Genomic DNA, 23,335 nt, shown 5'->3' on the forward strand with positions numbered 1-23,335 from the left:
TGATATTCTTGGGAAAATGTAGTTACAAACGTAATAAGTTTGCCTGTTCTTCTATTTCCAGATTTGTAAGGTTTAGAAGATTTGTTCTTATTCTTAAATTCTCTCTTGGTTTTAGGTTTATCTCACAGTAATTCCTCTATTTATTTACTTCCATCCTTTCTAGTCCTTGGGGTATAACAGATTCGTTATAACCTCGGTCCAATAAGTGCTGATCAATGACTTCGCATTCCAGCTCAAAGGCCGAGTCTGTTTAGTTTTGGCTTGAATAAGTGTTGCACAATGCCACCTACTGGAAGAAAGAATACCTGCACCTGCCTTCAGACATTCATCACTACACCTCATCGCTAGCTCCTTCAGGGTTATAATGGGAAATGGGTCCTGATGGGCATGTATATATTTACTGTGAGCATGGTGCTCTATTGGCAGGGGATGGGCATATCACAGGTATTCTCTTGAAGCTGAAGGATAAGCAAATATTGTCTACATACAAGAGTCATGTGTTTTCTCCTGGAATCAAGGTGCGCTTTGTGTATTTCTTCCAGATCTGAGCAGGAGCTTCCTATAATAACGACCGCACACTGCTGCTCTCTCTCCTTATGCAGGCTGACTGGTCTTGTCTCCACCCCCCTTTTTTAGGTTTCTGTAGTGGGTGGAGCCTATTGGGCCCCTCCCACAGCTCTGCTCTCTTTCCTTGTGCAGGGTGACTGGTCTTGTCTACACCCCCTCCTTTAGGTTTATGTAGTGGGTGGAGCCTATTGGGCCCTTCCGAGAGCTTTGCTCTCTCTTTTTATGCAGCGTGACAGGTCTCGTCTCCACCCCCTCCTGTACTTTTCTATAGTGGGTGGAGCCTGCTTGGCCCCTCCCACAGCTCTGCTCTCTGCACAGTCTTTGTCCAGCACAGTGATGATGTCACTGCTACTGTTGCAAGGTAATATCTGGGTTTGTAGAGGCCATTGGGTGGATTGAGGAATATATGTAAATTAACATTTTTGTGCTTGGAGTTCAGCTTTAATGTCCCATTGTCAGGGGGTTTTTTTTCTTTATATCAATAAACAGAACTTCTGAAAGAAAAACATTCCCAAGGTTTATATTTGTTGTATTTAATTAGTTTATATTTGATATATATTTGCTGAATATTATGCTTATATTTGTTGTATATTATGTTTATATTTGTTGTATATTATGTTTATATTTTTTGCATATTTTGGTTATATTTGTTGTATATTTTGGTTTTATTTGATGTATATTTTGTTTATACTTGTTGCATAATTTGCTTATATTTGCTATATTTGTTGTATATTTTGTTTATATTTGCTGTAAATTTTGTTTATATTTGCTGCATGTTTTGTTTATATTTGGTTTTATTTGTTGTATATTTTGTTTATTTGTCTATATTTGTTGTATATTTTGTTTATATTTGCTGTATATTTTGTTTATATTTGTTGCATTTTTTTAATGGTTATGTGTGCTATATTTGCTGCATATTTTGTTTATACTTGTGGTATATTTTGTTTATATTTGTTGGGTATTTTATTTATATTTGTTGGGTATTTTATTTATATTTGTGGTATATTTTTTTATATGTGCTATATTTGTTGTATATTTTGGTTACATTTGCTATATGTGTTGTATATATTGGTTATATTTGTTATAAACAAAATATACAACAAATATAACCAAAATATACAACACATATAGCAAATGTAACCAAAATATACATTTGCTATATTTGTTGAGTATTTTGTTTATATTGGTTGTATATTTTCTTTATATTTGTTGTATATTTTCTTTATATTGGTTGTATATTTTGTTTATACTTGCTATATTTATTGAATATTCTGTTTATATTTGTTGTATATTTTCTTTATATTGGTTGTATATTTTGTTTATATTTGCTATATTTATTGAATATTCTGTTTATATTTGTTGTATATTTTGTTTATATTGGTTGTATATTTTGTTTATATTTTCTATATATTTCTTGAATGTTTTCTTTATATTTTGTTTATATATTTCTTTAATATTGTATTTATTTTTTTGTATATTTTGTTTATATTTGCTATATTTCTTGAATATTTTGTTTATATTTGTTGTATATTTTGTTTATATTTCTTGAATATTTTCTTGTATATTTTGTTTATATTTGCTATATTTCTTGAATATTTTATTTATATTTTTTGTATATTTTGTGTATATTTGTGGTATATTTTGATGGTTATTTGAGGAGAAGATAGGATTTTATTATGTAATCCATAAAACAGGATGTTTTGGTTGGTGCGGGATCCTTGTTTGTTCCAAATAACATTATATCAGAACTGGCTGACATACGTGGAGTCATATTTGGTGGTAGATGGGTCTGGCAGATACTGATGGAGAAAAGCGCGCTGTGAGTTGTCATTGAAGGTCAGTTTGCGGTTATGACAACTCAAACCTTATCTATGTGAAGGCTGCCAGTGTGTGGGCAAGATAAGAGCTGAGTGCTGAGACTGTCCTGCCCGCCCGATGCCTGTGTGTGTACGATGGACAAGGGACAGAGCGGTCAGGACCGGCTACGGAGGACTATGGGGTGCCGAGGACCCACCATGACCCTTCTACCCCTCTGCATCACCTGTAAGTACCCAATATCTGTTTTATCTATATTTACCTATATCTATATCTATTTTGGTGGAGTTCCACTTAAACTTCATGATCTTGAAAACAACATGAAGAACTGGCTCCAGCAGAGTGACAGCCCTGCATTGTGCCCATATATACACAGATATAGGATATAGGCTGCCTCAATATTAGACGGAGAGGAATATGGGGGCCGCCATTGTTACCTCCCTCTGAGAACGGCTGATAGGCTACAATGCTCAGAGTCACAAACCCGGAACAAGCGTGCACAGAGCCAGAAGTACTTATCTACGTTCTTGTATTGGGTAATAGACTCAGCCAGGCAGCCAGGAAACTAGCATTGTCAGGGGAAGAATTGGGTGATGGCAGCTTCCATTGTTCGCTCCTTGAAAGTGTCAGATCCTCCAATGGTTACAATGTATACCTTAGTGATACAAAGAGATACTTTATTGCTATAGCCCCTATGTATGATCCATAGGAATCCATCTCCGGAGAATCAGGGCCCCATTCTTACCCCTAGGGCATGGCTGCTCAACCTGTGGCCCTCCAGCTGTTGTGGAATTACAAGTCCCATGAGGCATTGCAAAGCGGACAGTTACAAGCATGACTCCCAAAGGCGGAGGCATAATGGGACTTGTAGTTCTGCAACAGCTGGAGAGCCACAGGTTGAGCACCCATGTCCTCGGTTCTACGCATTTTGACAACACGCACAAACTCGCATTATTTTTTTTTTAGCACACAACATACAGGGGTGCCATTATTTGTTAATGGCACCCTGAAGCATCTGTAAACAGGTACATTTTGGCAAGCTCCAAACCGCATGGTGCAACGCGTTGTTGTAATTGAGGGGACTTCTTTTCTGCATTTCTCGTGTGTAAGGCAGCCCATTCATTTCAATTACACACAACACGTAAGGACGCACTTAAAATGCTAAAATGCCCATGCAGGCAATAGTGTCTGGCTTAAAAAACAAACATTTTTTATAGTATGTTTTCCAGTGGCGGCCTGTCCACACGGGGTGCAGGGAATGGCCACTAGATGGAGCTTCGAACAAAATAAATACTTCTTTTAACTCCTTCATGCCTAAACCTTTTTCTTATACTTGTTGCTTACAAGTTAAAATCTGTATTTTTTTGCTAGAAAATTACTTAGAACCCCCAAATGTTATATATATATATATATATATATATATATATATATATATATATATATTATTTTTTTTAACAGAGACCCTAGAGCAGGGATCCTCAAACTACGGCCCTCCAGCTGTTGCGAAACTACACATCCCATAAGGCATTGTAAAACTCTGACATTCACAGACATGGCTAGGAATGATGGGAATTGTAGTTCCTGAACAACTGGAGGGCCGTAGTTTGAAGACCCCTGCCCTAGAGAATAAAATGGGTGATCGTTTATGACACACTGTATTTGCGCAGTGTATTTTCAAACACATTTTATTTTTGTAAAAACACACAGTTTAATGTATTAAAAAAAAAAAATAGTTACCTCAATTTTTTTGTATAATATGGAAGATGATATTATGCTGTGTAAATAGATACCGAACGTGTCACGCTTTCTAGAGAATAAAATGGGCGATCTTTGCAGTATTTCATGTCACACTGTCTATATACAGTGCCTTGCGAAAGTATTTGGCTCCCTTGAACTTTTCAAACTTTTGCCACATTTCAGGCTTCAAACATAAAGATATAACATTTTTATTTTTTGCGAAGAATCACCAACAAGTGGGACACAATTGTGAAGTAGAACGAAATCTATTGGATTTTTGAAACTTTTGAAACTTTTTTAATTAATAAAAAAAAAATTGTGTTAATACTTTGTAGAGCCACCTTTTGCTGCGATTACAGCTGCAAGTCGCTTGGGGTATGTCTCTATCAGTTTTGCACATCGAGAGACTGAAATTCTTGCCCATTCTTCCTTGCAAAACAGCTGGAGCTCAGTGAGGTTGGATGGAGAGCGTTTGTGAACAGCAGTTTTCAGCTCTTTCCACAGATTCTCGATTGGATTCAGGTCTGGACTTTGACTTGGCCATTCTAACACCTGGATACGTTTATTTGTGAACCATTCCTTTGTAGATTTTGCTGTATGTTTGGGATCATTGTCTTATTGGAAGATAAATCTCCGTCCCAGTTTCAGGTCTTTTGCAGACTCCAACAGGTTTTCATCCAGAATGGTCCTGTATTTGGCTGCATCCATCTTCCCCTCAATTTTAACCATCTTCCCTGTCCCTGCTGAAGAAAAGCAGGCCCAAACCATGATGCTGCCACCACCACGTTTGACAGTAGGGATGGTGTGTTGAGGGTGATGAGCTGTGTTGCTTTTATGCCAAACATATCGTTTTGCATTGTGGGCAAAAAGTTGGATTTTGGTATATTCTGACCAGAGCACCTTCTTCCACATGTTTGGTGTGTCTCCCAGGTGGCTTGTGGCAAACTTTAGACGAGACTTTTTATGGATATCTTTGAGAAATGGCTTTAATGGCATTAATCTCCTCTTCTCAAGAGGGAATAAATTCAGTTCCTCTAATCTTTCCTCATAGCTGAGCTCCTCCCTGCCTCTTATCAGTTTGGTTGCCCTTCTCTGCACTTTTTCCAGTTCCCCCATATCCTTTTTGAGAACTGGTGCCCAAAACTGAACTGCATATTCCAGATGAGATCTTACTAATGATTTGTACAGGGGGGCAAAATTATCTCTCTCTCTCTCTCTGAAGTCCATACCTCTCTTATACAAGAAAGGACTTTGCTCGCTTTGGAAACCGCAGCTTGACATAGCATGTTATTATTGAGCTTATGATCTACCAAAACCCCCAGATCCTTCTCCACTATGGATCCCCCAGTTGTACTCCCCCTAGTATGTATGATGCATGCATATTCTTAGCCCCCAAGTGCAAAACTTTACATTTATCAACGTTAAACCTTATTTGCCACTTAATTGCCAATTAGACAGAGCATTGAGGTCGGCTTATAAATTGGAGACATCCTGTAAGGACGTTATTGCACTGCATAGCTTGGTGTCATCTGCAAAGACAGAAATGTTACTTTTAATCCCAGACCCAATATAATTTATAAAGATATTAAAAAGTAAGGGTCCCAGCACAGAACCTTGGGGTACACCACTGATAACCTTAGACCATTCAGAGTAAGAATCATTAACCACGACTCTCTGAATTCTGTCTTTTAGCCAGTTTTCTATCCATTTAGAAACTGATATTTCCAAACCTGCAGACTTTACCTTACACATGAGCCGTGTGTGGGGAACTGTGTCGGACGCTTTTGCAAAATCCAAGTATACCACGTCCACCGCCACCCCTATGTCCAAGGTTTTACTTACCTCCTCAAAAAAAGAAATCAGGTTTGTTTGACGTGACCTTTTTTTAAACTCTCCAATATCTTCCCATCTATAGAAGTTAAACTAACAGGTCTATAGTTACTTGGTAAAGACTTTGTTCTCTTTTTAAATATCAGCACCACACTGGCCCTGCGCCAATCCAGTGGTACCATTCCAGTCATTAACAAGTCCCTAAATATTAAAAACAATGGCTTTAAAATGACAGAGTTCAATTCTTTTAGGATCCGTGGGTGGATGCCATCAGATCCAGGTGCTTTATCCACCTTTATTCTGTCTAAATATTTCTGGACCATATCACTTTTGAGCTATTGTGGATCATTTGGGGCTGTGTCACTACCACCCCCATTATGGACATGAGCAGGCATGTACTGGCAATTGGGACTACAGGGAGTTTCCCGGTGGGCCGATGACTCAGTGGGCCGGTTTCAGTGACAAAGTAATGGCTGTGCAGTGATGTGAGAAAGATGAGAAAAATACAGAGGAGAATAAGTAAAATAATAAAAGAGGTTAGTGAGGACTCCTTATGTTATGCTACTTATGTTTTTTTGCACAATTACGTATAGTTTTATATACTGTCTTTATGCTTGTTTGCAAAACTAAAGTGGGCCGGTCTGGATGAAGTCCAGGGCCAAATCATTTACACTTCCAGAAAGCTCTATCATGCATGGAAATACTGCTTCAATCCCAAAAACTACTACCTTACATTCTGCCCTTACTAGAATAAGGACTTGAGCAGACCCGCACTTTGAAAAAACAGGTCTTGGGCTTGTCTATTCTTTTTCAAAATTCTCTACCCTCTTTTGCTCCTTAGGACCTTGCAAGGCATCTTTCTTCCAAGTCCACCATCGCTAGATGGATAAGACAACTCATCACCAGAGCTTGCACTCTAAAGAACAAATCTTTTCCTGTGCTTCTATGTGATCACTCCACCAGGTCGGCGGATGTTTCCTTAGCTTTGTAACACTGCCATCTTGTCCTCTGTTTATACCATTTAATCGTTTCTATCGGGTGGACAATTTTCAGCATATGCAGCTTTCAACCACAAGGTTCTTGCTTGCTGAAGTTGGGTCGATTGACTCTTGTTGTAGGGCTTGTTGATACAGTTCTGTTTGCCTAATTATTGCCCACCTTTCTCATTCATTATGATATAGGAGATGGTCAGAGACTGTGGACATGATACAAGAGATGGCCAGAGACTGTGGACACTTCTGGAAATCAGTTAGTAGGGCGTCCTGTGTCCTCTATGTCATTCCGGGACATTCAGTGGCATCACCTGGTGCAGTAAAGGATGTTAGGGACATCCTAATGGCTCAGTCCTTAGGAGCAGTAATGGGTAATGGCTGACCACCCTCTTACCAGACCCAGTGAAACAGCAGCAATGATACCTCCGGCTGGATGATCGCTCACTCTGGGTTCCCCGGGGTGACTGGTCAGTAGTGTAGCATGTCTGTACCCTGGCAGTAGCTCAGTTTTTTTTTCTCTCTGGTGGTGCTGTGCAGCAGTGTGGCTCTCTCTCTGGTGGCACTGGGCAGCGTGGCTCTCTGGTGGCACTAGGCAGTGTGTCTCTCTCTCTGGTGGCACTGGGAAGCGTGGCTCTCTCTGGTGGCACTGGGCAGCACGTCTCTCTCTGGCTTCCGCCCAACGCACTCCTTTTTGTCTGGTAGCACTCACTCCCTCAGCTTTTTTCCAGGCTGAAGTTTCCCAATCTCTCTTTCGATCGAGCTGTAGCCACCTCCTTGTGAAAAATGGGGCTACCGATCTTCGAGACTACATGTTCCATGCTGCTATCCTCTCCTAGTCTCCTTTGATTTTCCCTCCATTGTGGCTAATGGGGAAGGAACAGAGCAGGCAGGAAGCTGGGCGGGGGAACCTGGTGAGAGCCTCTGTCTCTTCTCCCTGACAGGAGAAAGGAGGCCGAGTGGGGGAAACCTCTGACAGTCCACAGCTCGCCTTTCCCCTGTCACAGCGTCGCCAAGTTCTCTGCTGGACTGAGCGGGGAAAAGAGCCCGCAGCCACACTACACCAGGGGTAGGCAACCTGGTGCCCTCCAGCTTTTGTGGAACTACAGATGGGCTTGACAGCACCTTGATGGTGTCATCCCACTGGAGGCCCCCGACCCCCCCATAGCGACACCACTGTGCTGAATGTAACAGTGCTGATCCGATCGTTAATTCCACTTGACCCCCCTTGCCACCCTTTGTGGATGCCCATGTGTACTGTACAATTATTGTAAGAGGAATTTTGACTTGCCTGTAAATTCTATATCTTGGAGTATAGTACAGGAGACAGGCCACCCTCCCTTGCTGTTCTGCTTTGCATGCTACAAATTTAAGGACTCATGAATTGGGGTAGGGTTATAGAGGACATGTCCAACTGCCTTGTTGTCAAAAGCTTGCAATTTAAAGGTAATTTAACCACTTGCCGCCCGCCCTATAGGCAATAGACAGCGGCAAAGTGGTTTCATAATCCTGACCGGACGTCACATGACGTGATCAGGATTATGAGCCGCTGCGCGCCCCCGGGGCACGCATTGCGGCGATCGTTGTTGTGGGGTGTCAGTCTGACACCCGGCAACTACGATCTCGGTAAAGAGTCTCCGACGGAGACTCTTTACCATGTGATCAGCCGTGTCCAATCACGGCTGATCACAGTGTAAATAGGAAAAGCCAGTGATCGGCTTTCCCTCACTCGCCTCTGTCAGACGCGAGTAGAGGAGAGCCGATCGGCTGCTCCTCTGACAGGGGGGGTCTGTGCTGATCGATTATCAGCACAGCCTCCCCGAGGATGCCCACACTGGACCACCAGGGACGCCACCAGACCACCAGGGAAAAGGTAATAAAGGTCATAATCCTCCCTAGACCACCAGGGATGCCAGTCAGCACAATGGGTGCCAATCAGTGCCCATAATGGATGCCAATCAGTGCCCACAATGGGCATCACTGATTGGCATGCATTATTGTTTGGCACTGATTGGCATCCATTACTATAGTATAACACCGATGCCGCCTATGAGTGCCCACCTGTGCCGCCTATGAGTGCCCACCTGTGCCGCCTGAGTGCCCACCTGTGCCACCTGAGTGCCCACCTGTGCCGCCTATGAGTGCCCACCTGTGCCACCTATCCATGCCCACCTGTGCCGCCTATCCATGCCCACCTGTGCCGCCTATCCATGCCCACCCGTGCCGCCTATCCATGCCCATCCGTGCCGCCCATCCGTGCCAATTTGTGCCACCTCTCAGTGTCAGTCCGTGTCGCCCATCCGTGTCGCCCATCCGTGCCGCCTATCAGTGCCACTTCATTGGTGCCACATTGGTGCCCATCAGTGCCGCCTTATCAGTGCCCATCAGTGTAGCCCCATCAGTGCCCATTAGTGAAGGAGAAAACGTACTTATTTACAAAGTTTTGAAACTGAAACAAAAAAAAAACATTTTTTTTTCAAAATTTTCGGTATTTTTTTATTTGTAGTGCAAAAAATAAAAACCATAGAGGTGATCAAATACCACCAAAAGAAATCTCTATTTGTGGGAAAAAAATGATAAAAATTTCATTTGGGTACAGTGTAGCATGACCGCGCAATTGTCATTCAAAGTGCGACAGCGCTGAAAGCTGAAAATTGGTCTGGGCAGGAAGGTGTTTAAGTGCCCGGTATTGAAGTGGTTAAAATTCCTATTTTTTTCATTGAATATTTATTGTCAAAGGCTACCATAGCGTCTGTTGTTGAAAACACTAAAGTGACTCCTGCGCTTTCATTTTACATCTACACATAACAAGTATGACAGTGCCCTGTTGCCATAGTAGACTGTTCAAGAGTTGTTTTTTGTTTCCTGTAAAGCACAACACTGGGCTCAGCCCCCTGGAGTCCCACGCCAGCAACATTTTATGCTATTTTAATTTATACTTGCCTTTTCGTAAGTCATTAGGCTAGTCTGGTTATGTGCTGGGTCCTCTTCAGTCTTTATTTGGAGATGGTTGGTCCTTAAATGGTACCGATGTAATGAGTTAACCACTACACAGTAAATGCAGGCCACCATGATTACTCCCCTTCAGGGGGTGGGTCCTTGATGCCCTGAGCAAACAGGATCTCCGCAGTCGATGACACTCCAGAGTTACACTGGGTGTCCTTTAGCACAGAAGACTAAGTCCGGCCATGGACGGTGCAAAATTCTTTCCTGTAACCAGGGGTTGCAGGAAAGAAATTTGCACGATTCCCCCATCAACACAGACAGTGCTGACAGGAGGGTCGCTCTTGCCTGGCAGTTGTCTGCTCCCGGCAGGGGGGGGGGGGGGGGGGGGCGGGCGGGGTGTGGAAGCCAATGATTATCACTAACTAATCCAGCAGGTGGGTTCTACCCAAGTTGATTGATCGATCGTGCATGTATTTTTTTGCCAGTGTGAATGAACCTTAGACAAAACAGACAAGTTTTAAGACTGTGTTTGTTGAGAACTTTTTGAAAAGTAAACATTTCCAGTGCATTTGTTTATTTTATTTTTTTATTCTCTTTTTTTATTCCTGGTCTTTTACTATGTTACTCAGATCAATGAGTTCACCAAGCCTGCAGTTGGCTCAGCTAACATGTTTGGAGGACAACAAAACTTTTTTCCCACTAGAAGTAAGTTTCAATTAAAGTCATGCAAGTCATTCATTTTCACCTGTGGATACTGTTCATACGGATTACCGATGGGATAAAGGGAACACCAATAGGTCAGCACAGACATGATTACTGTATCAGATAGATAAAACTCATCATCTTTACTTGGGGACACCCCATATGGCACCATTGTTTACATCGTTTTAATTATATTTCGTTTTTAGCTTCAATAAACAGCCATTGTGTTTTAGATGCAGAAACACCCTGTTCCAATTAACTTTGGAATTTGTAAACCCTGGAAAACTCGACTTTCTTATTGTACATCATGGGAAACAGAGCCATAGTAGTTACTATGTGGGTTCTAGGTGATGGACACTGGCACGCCCTCAGACAAAATGTCCACTCTCTATATAACCCCTCCCACTACTGGGAGTACCTCAGTTTTTTCGCCAGTGTCTAACGTGCTGTTCACGAGTAAAGATGTGCTGGGCTGAGCTCCACTGGAGCAATCCTTGCTGGGGCTAGCCATGCACATTGGTCCATTCAAAGTGTCTTTTTGGCCAAAGTGAATGGTACCCGGGCCTCGTGTCCGAAGAAACAAGGTTTTGACTGTAAACACTTCTCTTCTCTTCTTTTAGAGAGCTGGACCCAGAGATCCAGTACTTTTGGTATTAAGGCCATAAAGTTTTACTGGCGGTGGTGTTATTACAGGTCCAGGATTGTAGATTTCCCTGAGGGTCCTCAGCTCCTGAAGGTTTGTTAACGCAACCCACCATGAAGGGTGAAGATTGAGTCCATTGGTTTTACCACAGAAAACCATGAGGCGGGAAAGATATGAATGTCTCCTTTAACCACTTAAGGACCAGGCCTCTATTTCAGACTTGGTGTTTACATGTTTAAAACTGTTTTTTTTTTGCTAGAAAATTACTTAGAACCCCCAAACATTTTATATTGTTTTTTTTCTAACACCCTAGAGAATAAAATGGCGGTCATTGAAATACTTTTTTTCACACCGTATTTGCGCAGCGGTCTTACAAGCGCACTTTTTTTGGAAAAAATAAGACAACAGTAAAATTAGCCCAATTTTTTTTTTATATTGTGAAAGATAATGGTACGCTGAGTAAATTGATACCCAACATGTCACGCTTCAAAATTGCGCCCTCTCGTGCAATGGCGTCAAACTTTTAGCCTCAAAAATCTCCATAAGCGACATTTAAAAAATTCTACAGGTTGCATTTATTGCGTTACAGAGGAGGTCTAGGGCTAGAATTATTGCTCTCGCTCTACCGATCGCGCAATACCTCACATGTGTGGTTTGACCACCGTTTTCATATGCGGGCGCTACTCACGTATGCGCTCGCTTCTGTGCGCAAGCTCGTCGTGACGGGGTGTTTTTAAAAAAAAAAATTTTTTTCTTATTTATTTTAATTGATTTTATTTATTTTTACACTGTTTTAAAAAAAAAATGGATCACTTTTATCCCTATGACAAGGAATGTAAACATCCCTTGTAATAGAAAAAAGCATGACAGGTCCTCTTAAATATGAGATCTGGGGTCAAAAAGTCCTCAGATCTCATATTTGGGCTAAAATGCAAAAAAAAAAAAAAAAAAAAGAAAATCTGACATTTAAAAAAAAATACACCTTTAAGAGGTATGGGCGGAAGTGACGTTTTGACGTCGCTTCCGCCCTCCTATAGTATAGAGACGAGTGGGGGCCATCTTAGCCTCACTTGTCTCTATGCCCAGCAGATAAAAGGACCCGATCGCCTCCGCCGCTACCGACGGCTCCGGTAAGCGGCGGAAGGTGCGGGAGGGGGGGGTGGCACCTCTCCCGCCGCCGATAGCGGTGATCTCACTGCGAATCTGCCACGGAGACCACCGTTATCGTACAGCCGACCGCCGCCTGAAGAGATGGATATCTCGGTTGTGGCAGCAGCTGCTGACGTTACCGAGATATCCCTCTTCAAAAATAGGACGTACATCGTCGTGCGGCGGTCGGCAAGTGGTTAATTTAGTGAATGTTGTCATGCCTAGGTGTCACCACTGGGGGCTGTATAGAGCACATACCTTCTCATGCTTCCTCAGAGAGCTCACGTTGTGTCTGGTACAGCAGATTCCTTTCCTCCAGCCAGCAGCAGACCTCCAGTAAATCTGGGGGGAGGTTTTCCTCCCACTAGACTCCCCCCACCTGTGCTGTTTTCTCTCCCTCTTCGCGAGGAAGAAGCACCAAAAAAACCCCAAAAAAACGAACGGCACGCCGCCCTACTAAGCGACTTCCAGGCTCCCTCTTTGCCATTTTCCCCCTCACTGTATGATCCCACAGGATCAGAGGCCCGTGCTCACGTGGGAAAGCTTTTTTTTTTAAAAGAGAGGAGGGGACCGTAGGCGACGGAGGAGGACATGGCTTAGCGCGGCATTGGCGTCCTCCAACATCCAGGGCGGGAAAATGTGTTTTAAAAAGCACCATTGTTACTGCTGCAAGCTGCAAAGGGACACAAGAGCAAGAGTGGCATGAAAGAGGCATTTCTTTTGACACATTTACTTTTCCATCAAGCTGAGCATTGATAGCAGCGGCAGGGCTGGACTATTGCTCAAGCAGTGGATGTATTCCTTCTGGTAGTACCTCTGCTTTGTGCATCGGGCTATGGTCAGATGGGGAGGGTAAAAGAATCTCAAAAAAAGGGCTCTAGAAAGACTTCTACAGCCACAAGGAAGCCTAGAACCATCTCAAAAGGCATCCTCCACTGAGAGTGATTTGGCTGATCAGAGTGAGCCATCAGAGATGTTGAGTGTTGCAGCTGCTCTGAACACTGCAGCCCCTGTATATATTACTAAAGAGGTTTTTTCCCTCCCCAGAGTGGGACTAAGCATAACAGGCCCCGTCCTTTACTCAGGACCCTCAAACTGAGGAACAGGGGGCAAGAGATGACAAATTTCTCTCAGGGGACCAGGAAGAGGCTACTGACTCCTCTTCCGAAGAACCTAATACGGAAGGATTAGGTTAATAAGAAAGGTTGTTGGTACAATCTCTCACTAAAGCCTCCCCAAACTATTCAATGCTTTTCCTAGCCATTCATTACTAAATAAGCTGATGTATTCTGAATGGGAGCAACCAGATAACGTTTTTTCCTCCAAAAAAGTTTTCAACACTTTATCCTATGGAGGAAGAGTTTTGTAAGAAATGGGGGATTGCAGCAATTGACGCTGCTATATCCTCTGTGAACAAAAACTTGACTTGTCCAGTAGACAATGCTCAAATGCTGAAGGATCCAACAGATAATACGTTGGAATTCCTATTTAAAAACTATATTTAGCTGGCAGGGTCAGTGGTTCAGCCTGCGCTGGCAGCGATCGGGGTATCTCAGTCCTTAAAGGACCAGTTTAAAGAGGTAATCAAGATTATTCCTGATCAGCAGGCCCAGGATATGTTTTACAGTAGACACTACGAGAGATTCTATTCTCCAAGCCTCACGGCTTATGCTAGGGGTGGTACATGTGCGTAGAATTTTATGGTTGAAAAATTGGTCAGCCGAAGCGCCATGCAAAAAGCTCTTGGCCAGTTTTCAATTTCACGGCGAATGGTTATTTGGGGACGATCTGGATAAAAACATCCAAAGAATTTTTAATGGCAAAAGTTCCCTTTTACAAGTTAAGAAGAAGTTTAAGCTTTTTCTTTTAAACAAGCTTCTTCTCCAGTGCCAGGAGCATCAGCCTGCAGGCAGTCACAACGGCCTCCACCCTCAGGTTCAAGAGGTAGACCTCAGGGTCAGCCCCAGGGTCAAAAGAGATACTGGGGGAGGAAACCCACAAAACAAAATACTAAAACCTCCTTATGAAGGGGCGCCCCCACTCACTCAAATGGGGGCAAGACTTCTGCAGTTCTCAAGGGTCTGGCAGGAACAGTGATGAGACAGATGGATGGCTTTCTCAATATCTCTAGGTTATAAACTAGAGTTCCGAGAGTTCCCGTCTCCTCATTTTCTCAGATGAAACGTTCCCAGGGATCCAGAAAAAAAAAAAAAAAAAAAACTCTCTCTTTCTAGCTTTGGATAGAGATAGAAAATCTTCATTTTCAGTGTGTAGCTCTGCCTTTCGGTCTAGCTACTGCACCTTGAGTGTTTACAAAGGTCCTGGCTCCTCCTTTAACCAAATTAAGGGCTCAAGGTTTAACGATTCTAGCTTACTTAGATGATTTACTCTTGATAGATCAATCGGTAGCCTGCTTAAACCAATGCTTGGTCACCGCAGTCAGCTACCGGGAATACCTAGGTTGGATTCTCAACCTAGAGAAATCCTCCTTAAAACCATCAAGGAGATTGCAGTACTTGGGTCCTATCATAGATACAGCTCAGAGGAAGGTGTTTTTGCCCCAGGCAAGGAACAGTTCTATAAGGGAACTGATTCAGTTGGTCAAAACAAAGAAGAATCCTTCTATTCGACTTTGCATGAAATTGTTGGGAAAGATGGTGGCTTCATTCGAGGCCATTCCTTAAGCGTAGTTGCATTCAAGACTCTTGCAAAACAGTATCCTGTCCACTTGGAACAAGAAGATCCAAGCTCTAGACTTCCCAATGCGTTTATCCCCAAAGTGCGTCAACACCTCAGTTGGTGGTTGATACCCAAGAATCTTCAAAAAAAGGAAGATCCTTTCTACCAGTTACCTGGAAGGTGGTAACAACAGATACCAGCCTTCTGGGCTGGGGAGCAGTCCTGGAAGAAGCATCTGTCCAAGGAAAAAGGTCCAAATCAGAAATGACCTTGCAACGCGCCTGGCCCTGAAGGCCTGGACGCTCAGATTTACGGGATTGCCCTGTCAGTATCCATCCGACAGTGCCACAACAGTGGCCTATATCAGTGATAAAAAAGGTGCTGCGCTACCATAAATACAATAAAAAATTGGAAAATATATCCCACAGAATAAAAAAAACTGATTCTAAATAATGTAAAGCAAGAATTCTTATCATAAACTTGCAAATAAAGTGTTCAAGTGTATAAAAATAGAGATGTCATAAAAACGTGATAAACTACAAATAATTAATGTGTAAACAACAAAAATTACACTTGTGCTGTGTATCCAGCAAAATACCACTTGTGCTGTGATAAAACCTAGTGATAAAACAAACTAAAGTGCTGCAGTGCATATAAAAATGCTAATAACACAATATTAATTTAAAATAGAAATGATCCAATGGTGAATAATAAAGTGAAAAAAATCATAAACAGTCCAAATATAAAGTGCAATTGTGCATTCACGGTGCAAAAAGAACAGCTTTCTCCTCTTCAGTGATGTCCATGTGTTCTTCAAAAAATAATGCAGAAACAGGAAAAGGTTTAACCACTTACAGACCGGACCATTTTGCTGGTCAAAGACCAGACCACTTTTTGCGATTCTGCACTGCGTCGCTTTAACTGACAATTGCGCGGTCGTGCGACGTGGCTCCCAAACAAAATTGACGTCCTTTTTTTTCCCACAAATAGAGCTTTCTTTTGGTGGTATTTGATCACCCCTGCGGTTTTTATTTTTTGCGCTATAAACAAAAATAGAGCGACAATTTTGAAAAAAACACATTATTTTTTACTTTTTGTTATAATAAATATCCCCCAAAAATATATAAAAAAACATTTTTTCCCTCAGTTTAGGCCGATACGTATTCTTCTACATCTTTTTGGTAAAAAAAAAATCGCAATAAGCGATTATTGATTGATTTGCGCAAAAGTTATAGCGTTTACAAAATAGGGATAGTTTTATAGCATTTTTATTAATCATTTTTTATTATTTTTTTTTACTAGTAATGGCGGCGATCAGCGATTTTTATTGTGACTGCGACATTGTGGGGAAGCCATCGGACATTTTTGAGACCATTGTCATTTATACAATAATCACCGCTATATAAATGTAGTGATTCCTGTGTAAATGACACTGGCAGTGAAAGGGTTAACCAGTGGGTGGCAGTGTAGGGGTTAAGTGTTCCTAGGGGTGTGTTACTAACTGTGGAGGGGTTGGGCTTTCATTTAGTGAACACTGATCTCTGCTCCAATCACATGGAGCAGAGATCAGCGTCACTAGTTGCTAGGCAGAATGGAGAAATGTTGTTTACACAGCATTTCCTCCATTCAGCCACTCTGTGAGACGATCGCAGGGATGCCCGCGGCGATCGAGTCCGCGGGTCCCGCGACCGGACTCACGGGGGTCCCGCCGGCGGCGCGCTCCCGATGGCAGGGCGGCATTGAATATTGGACGTACCTGTACGCCAATATGCCTGCCCGTGCCATTCTGTTGACGTACATCATCGTGCGCTGGTCGGGAAGTGGTTAATTTCGAAAATATACCCACATATAAACAAGGGGAGAATGGGAGGGATAGAGACCCCTATGTACAAGAGGAAGTGGGAAAAAGATGTGGGAGATATCTCCGAAATACAACGGAATCGAATTCTTGAACTGGCTCCGTTGGTATCACTCTCTCCCTCTCAGAGGATGTCACATCTGTTCTTATTATATAGAACCTATTATACTCCTCGTAACCTCTTTCAATTTGGCCGATGGCCGGATGCAAGCTGCCCCCAGTGCGGGGACATGGCGGGAGACATGATTCACATGTTTTGGAGATGCCCAAAGTCGATCCGCTACTGGGCGGAGGTGACAGGAACTGCTGATCGGGTGTTTGGAACCTCCACCAGGATGGAGGCGAAGTATTGTCTCCTGGGATTAGTTGAGGGAGTTGGAAACCCAGGAAGGAGCCAGACGGCGGTCCCGAGATGCCCATTTCAGGCAAGGAAACCGATTGCCCTAAGATGGTTGTCAGTGTCGCCTCCGTCCCGTAGAGAATGGATAAATAGCATGAATGTGGTAATTCTTAAAGAGAAAGCATTATATATAAAACAAGGGACTTTAAGGAAACATGACAAGATGTGGAAACCTTGGTGGGATGCCAGAGGGATTGATATGTGAATAATAATAGTGTGAAAAATAAATATTTTAACGATGAAAAGTGACCCAATAAGAATTAAAGTAAGAGGACAAATGAAGAGGGTGGAAGTGTGCGAGAATGGGGATGAGAGGGAAGTGTGATAGAGTGGGAATCTAGATTACATGGAACATCAGCTAGGATGGCCCTCATGATACCAATCCCCTCTTAGGCCACCCAAGATATGAACCATCCTTTTTTATATTTTTATCTGATAAGGTGGTGGGGGGGACTGAGGGGATGTTCAATTTTGATGTATTTTGTAAACAAAATAAATCTTAACCACTTTCAGACCGGACCATTTTGCTGGTAAATGACCAGAGGTCTTTTTACACATTGGCACTGCGCTGCTTTAACTGGTAATTGCGCGGTCATGCAATGTTGTACCCAAACAAAATTTGCGTCCTTTTCTTCCCACAAATAGAGCTTTCTTTTGATGGTATTTGATTGCCTCTGCGATTTTTATTTTTTGCGATATAAACGTAAAAAGACCGCAAATTTTGAAAAAAAATGATATTTTCTACTTTTTGTTATTAGAAAAATCCAATAAACTCAATTTTAGTCATACATTTAGGCCAAAATGTATTCAGCCACATGTCTTTGGTAAAAAAAAGTCAATAATTGTATATTTATTGGTTTGCGCAAAAGTTGTCACATCTACAAACTAAGGTACGTTTTCTGCAATTTACGCAGCTTTTAGTTTACGACTGCCTATCTCATTTCTTGAGGTGCTAAAATGGCAGGGCAGTACAAAACCCCCCCAAATGACCCCATTTTGGAAAGTAGACCCCCTAAGGAAATTGATAAGAGGCATGTTGAGCCCATTGAATATTTTATTTTTTTGCCTCAAGCGATTGAATAATGACAAAAAAAAAAATTTTTTTTTTTTTTTACACAAAGTTGTCACTAAATGATATATTGCTCACACATGCTATGGGCGTATGTGAAATAACACCCCAAAATAAATTCTGCTGCTTCTCCTGAGTACGGGGATACCACATATGTGGGACTTTTTGGGAGCCTAGCCGCGTACGGGGCCCCGAAAACCAAGCACCGCCTTCAGGCTTTCTAAGGGCGTAAATTTTTGAGTTCACTTCTCACTACCTATTACAGTTTTGAAGGCCATAAAATGCCAAGATGGCACAAAACCCCCACAAATGACCCCATTTTAGAAAGTAGACACCCCAAGCTATTTGCTGAGAGGCATGTTGAGTTCATGGAATATTTTATATTTTGCCACAAGTTGCGGGAAAATTACAAACTTTTTTTTTTTTTTTTTTTTTTCACAAAGTTGTCACTAAATGATATATTGCTCACACATGCCATGGGCATATGTGAAATGACACCCCAAAATAAATTCTGCTGCTTCTCCCGAGTACGGGGATACCACATATGTGGGACTTTTTGGGAGCCTAGCCGCGTACGGGGCCCCGAAAACCAAGCACCGCCTTCAGGCTTTCTAAGGGCGTACATTTTTGAGTTCACTTCTCACTACCTATTACAGTTTTGAAGGCCATAAAATGCCAAGATGGCACAAAACCCCCACAAATGACCCCATTTTAGAAAGTAGACACCCCAAGCTATTTGCTGAGAGGCATGTTGAGTCCATGGAATATTTTATATTTTGCCACAAGTTGCGGGAAAATTACAAACTTTTTTTTTTTTTTTTTTTTTTTCACAAAGTTGTCACTAAATGATATATTGCTCACGCATGCCATGGGCATATGTGAAATGACACCCCAAAATAAATTCTGCTGCTTCTCCTGAGTACGGGGATACCACATATGTGGGACTTTTTGGGAGCCTAGCCGCGTACGGGGCCCCGAAAACCAAGCACCGCCTTCAGGCTTTCTAAGGGCGTTACAGTTTTGAAGGCCATAAAATGCCAAGATGGCACAAACCCCCCCCAAATGACCCCATTTTGGAAAGTAGACACCCCTAAATTTAGGGGTACACTAGTGAGACTAGGTAATAAATGGCGGGTGCCCTGAAACTATAAAAAAATAACTAACCAACCAGCGTCACCTGTAACAGTTATATGGTGATCACTGGTGAAAGGGTTAACTAGGGGGCAATCAGGGGGCTTTATGCGGTAGTATATGGGGGTCCCTGGCGCTATAAAAAGCTGCGGCGAACCTAAATACCTACCTGCCTAACTAGCGTCACCTGTGACACTAATACAGCGATCAGAAAAACGATCGCTTATTAGGCTGGGTTCACACTGGAGCGATGCGGGAACGCCACGAATGCGCGGCGGGTTCCCGCATCGCATGCCTCCCGGCGGCAGTTCACACTGCCCTATGCGAACTGCTGGGAGTGTCAGTGAAATGTTACTGACACCCCCAGATCAGTTCGCATATCGCAGTGCGATCTGCAAACTCGGATCGCATGGTGTGAACACCCATGCGATCCGATTCTGCTGCGGGCCAAAAAAAGGGTCCCGTGCGAATTTGCGGCGGGTGCGGCGGGTGTGGCGGGTGCGGCGAATGGCTGAACTCGAATCGCACAGAGATCGGATGTGATTTGCACTGCAGTGCGGTGCGAATCACATCCGTTCTCATAAACCGCTGCAATGTGAACCCAGCCTTAGTGACACTGGCGACGGGGGGTGATCACGGGGTTAAACCTTTATTGGGGGGGTTAGGGGGGTACCTTAGAACTAAAGGGGGCTAACCCTAACTGCCCTAACAGTTATTAGTCACAAATGACACCCGCCGGGTGATCAGGGGGTTAAACCTTTATTAGGTAATAAATGGCGGGTGCCCTGAAACTATAAAAAATAACTAACCAACCAGCGTCACCTGTAACAGTTATATGGTGATCACTGGTGAAAGGGTTAACTAGGGGGCAATCAGGGGGCTTTATGCGGTAGTATATGGGGGTCCCCGGCGCTATAAAAAGCTGCGGCGAACCTAAATACCTACCTGCCTAACTAGCGTCACCTGTGACACTAATACGGCGATCAGAAAAATGATCGCTTATTAGGCTGGGTTCACACTGGAGCGATGCGGAAACGCCGCAAATCCGCGGCGGGTTCCCGCATCGCATGCCTCCCGGCGGCAGTTCACACTGCCCTATGCGAACTGCTGGGAGTGTCAGTGAAATGTTACTGACACCCCCAGATCAGTTCGCATATCGCAGTGCGATCTGCAAACTCGGATCGCATGGTGTGAACACCCATGCGATCCGATTCTGCTGCGAGCCAAAAAAAGGGTCCCGTGCGAATTTGCGGTGGGTGCGGCGGGTGTGGCGGGTGCGGCGGGTGCGGCGAATGGCTGAACTCGAATCGCACAGAGATCGGATGTGATTTGCACTGCAGTGCGGTGCGAATCACATTCGTTCTCATAAACCGCTGCAATGTGAACCCAGCCTTAGTGACACTGGCGACGGGGGGTGATCACGGGGTTAAACCTTTATTGGGGGGGTTAGGGGGGTACATTAGAACTAAAGGGGGCTAACTCTAACTGCCCTAACAGTTATTACAGTCACAAATGACACCAATGCAAAAAAAAAAAAAAAAAAAAAAAAAATGACATTGGTGTCACTGTGACTGGGGGGCAGGGGTAATTGGGGGGGTGATCGGGGGGTAAAGGGGGGGTGTGAGTGTGCCTGGCATGTTCTACTGTGTGTGTAGAGTGTTGGTGCAACTCACCGATCCGCTCTCCTCCGTGTCGGAACGAAAAATACCGACACGGAGGAGAGAATACATCACTTCCTCTCCTGTGTTTACATTACAGGAGAGGAAGTGATGTCACGGGGGATTCCTATTCGTCGGGAGCGATCGCGAGGGGGTGGCCATGAACGAATGGCCGTCCCCTCGTCCGGGATCGCTCCCGCACGAATACCGACCGCCGCAGGCACCGGGCGGGGGCCCGATCGGGCCCCCGACCCGCGGGAGGCAAGGGACGTACATGTACGCCAATATGCCTGCCCGTGCCATGCTATCGACGTACATCGTCGTGCGGCGGTCGGCAACTGGTTAATAAAGTTTAAAAAAAAAGGTTGACTTTTCAGTATTTATGATCCAGCTTAAGCTTTCCAAATACTGCACTGTGCATGTTATGCTCTGTTCTAGAGCCTGTAGTGAGTGATCTCTGAGCAGGAGATCATCCATATACTCAAGCACCAGGAACCCTTGAGCCCTTAAAAGACCCAGTACTGGTGCTAGGACCTTTGTGAACACCCGGTGAGCTGTAGCAAGCCTGAAGGGTAAAGCCACAAACTGAAAATGACCTCTACTGTAAATCGCAGAAACCTCTGATGAGGCTGAAAGATAGGTACGTGTAAATACGCGTCCTTTATATCAATGGAGGCTAGAAAGTCTCCCATCTGGAGTGAGGCTACTACTGAGCAGACAGAGGACTGGATCAGTAGATATTGGTTTAGGGATCTTAGGTCCAAAATGGGCCTTGTGTCCCTGTTTGGTTTTTGAACCTTGAATAGGTTTGAGTAAAACTCTGTGTCCCCTTTCGGGAACCCCTACCATTTCACAAAAAGTGTCAAAAATAGTAAAGACAGGAGACATTTTGGGACAAGTCCTTTATTAAGAGCCGGAAAAAAAAAAAAAAAAAAAAAAAAAGCAACAGCTCCGCCTCCATGGGAGACTCCCACCGAGTGACGCTTCTTCTCGGTAACAGAGGTCCTAAAATAGCTCTAAAGCCTTAAGTGGTTTTTGATCCTAACGCATTCCCTGCATGAAGATTTTTATTTTTATTTTTTTAACACCCCATTAACTATTTCACCCCCCCCCCAACACTTACCTGTGTATGTTGGGGTGGCCAGGGCTGTCCCTGTTGCTGTCTTTTCTTCCCTCTCTTCCTCTTCTCACAGGCACTTGAGCAGCAGTGGGAACCTTTGTCTCCTACCAGTCAAATCCTGAGGGATCGGGGAGCAGGGCCTAGCCGCATTGTCTGGGACTATGGACGCAGGCAGCACGACACAGGCGAGCCCTCAGGTGGGCTCCCATAGGAAGCATCTTCCTATTAGGGAGCTACGAGAAAAGGAAGAGCCAAGAACGCCAGCAGGGGACCCTAGAAGAGGAGGTTTTGGGCTGCTCTGTGCGAAACCAAATGCAAGTATAAGAAGTTTTTTTTTTTTTTTTTTAAAGAATTGATTTAACCACTTCCCACCCAAGGCACATCATACTTTAAGCGGGGAGATCTGAATGATGCCTGCAGCTACAGGCATCATCCAGATATCTTTTCGGCCGGCAGATTCCCTGCACCCCACAAATAATCATGACGGCAGTTCAGCAGCTTGATCATTTTTACAGGCGGTGGGAGGGGACTCTCCTCCCCCTCTCCCGCCGTCCTCCGGTCCATGCGACTGGCGAGCCGGATAATGAATCGGTCACCGCCAGAAGTCGAGCATAGAGATTTCTGGTGATCAGATGGTCCCCAGTCATCTCTATGACCCTCGGAGGCCCAGGAGCGACATTATGACAATACGTCTGGGCCGGTGGAAGTAAACAATGCTGGGGGCGCGACTGGAAAGGCCGAGACACATATGTAAACGGTAGTCAAATAAAAACTGTAAAAAAAAAAAAAATATATATATATATATATGTTATATGTTAAAGCGTCGTCTATGGAGATTTTTAAGTACCAAATTTTGGCGCCATTCCACAAGTGTGCGCAATTTTTATGACATGTTAGGTATCTCTTTACTTGAGGTAACAAATCCTTTCACATTATACAAAAAATTTGAGCCAACTTTACAGATTTTTTTAATTCATGAAACTTTTTTTTTTTATGTGTTTGAAAAAAAATTGCTGCACAAATATCATGTGACATAAAAAGT

General features: G+C 43.5%; 1 protein-coding gene across 2 annotated transcripts in view; it reads left to right on the forward strand.

The window, feature by feature from the left end:
* Positions 1-2,339: 2,339 nt before the first annotated feature.
* The window catches only part of LOC143923661 (uncharacterized), a 66,533-nt gene continuing 45,537 nt past the window's right edge, over positions 2,340-23,335 (forward strand). For both annotated transcript variants that reach the window (XM_077447470.1, XM_077447471.1), the window contains exon 1: positions 2,340-2,610. In XM_077447470.1, the coding sequence (XP_077303596.1) occupies positions 2,520-2,610 (91 nt within the window). In that variant the 5' untranslated portion in view covers positions 2,340-2,519. The remainder of the gene's footprint in view (positions 2,611-23,335) is intronic.

Source organism: Lithobates pipiens, unplaced genomic scaffold (genome assembly GCF_037356315.1).
Source record: "Lithobates pipiens isolate NorthernLeopardFrog02 unplaced genomic scaffold, aLitPip1_a1.2 Scaffold_22, whole genome shotgun sequence".
NCBI lineage: Eukaryota > Metazoa > Chordata > Amphibia > Anura > Ranidae > Lithobates > Lithobates pipiens.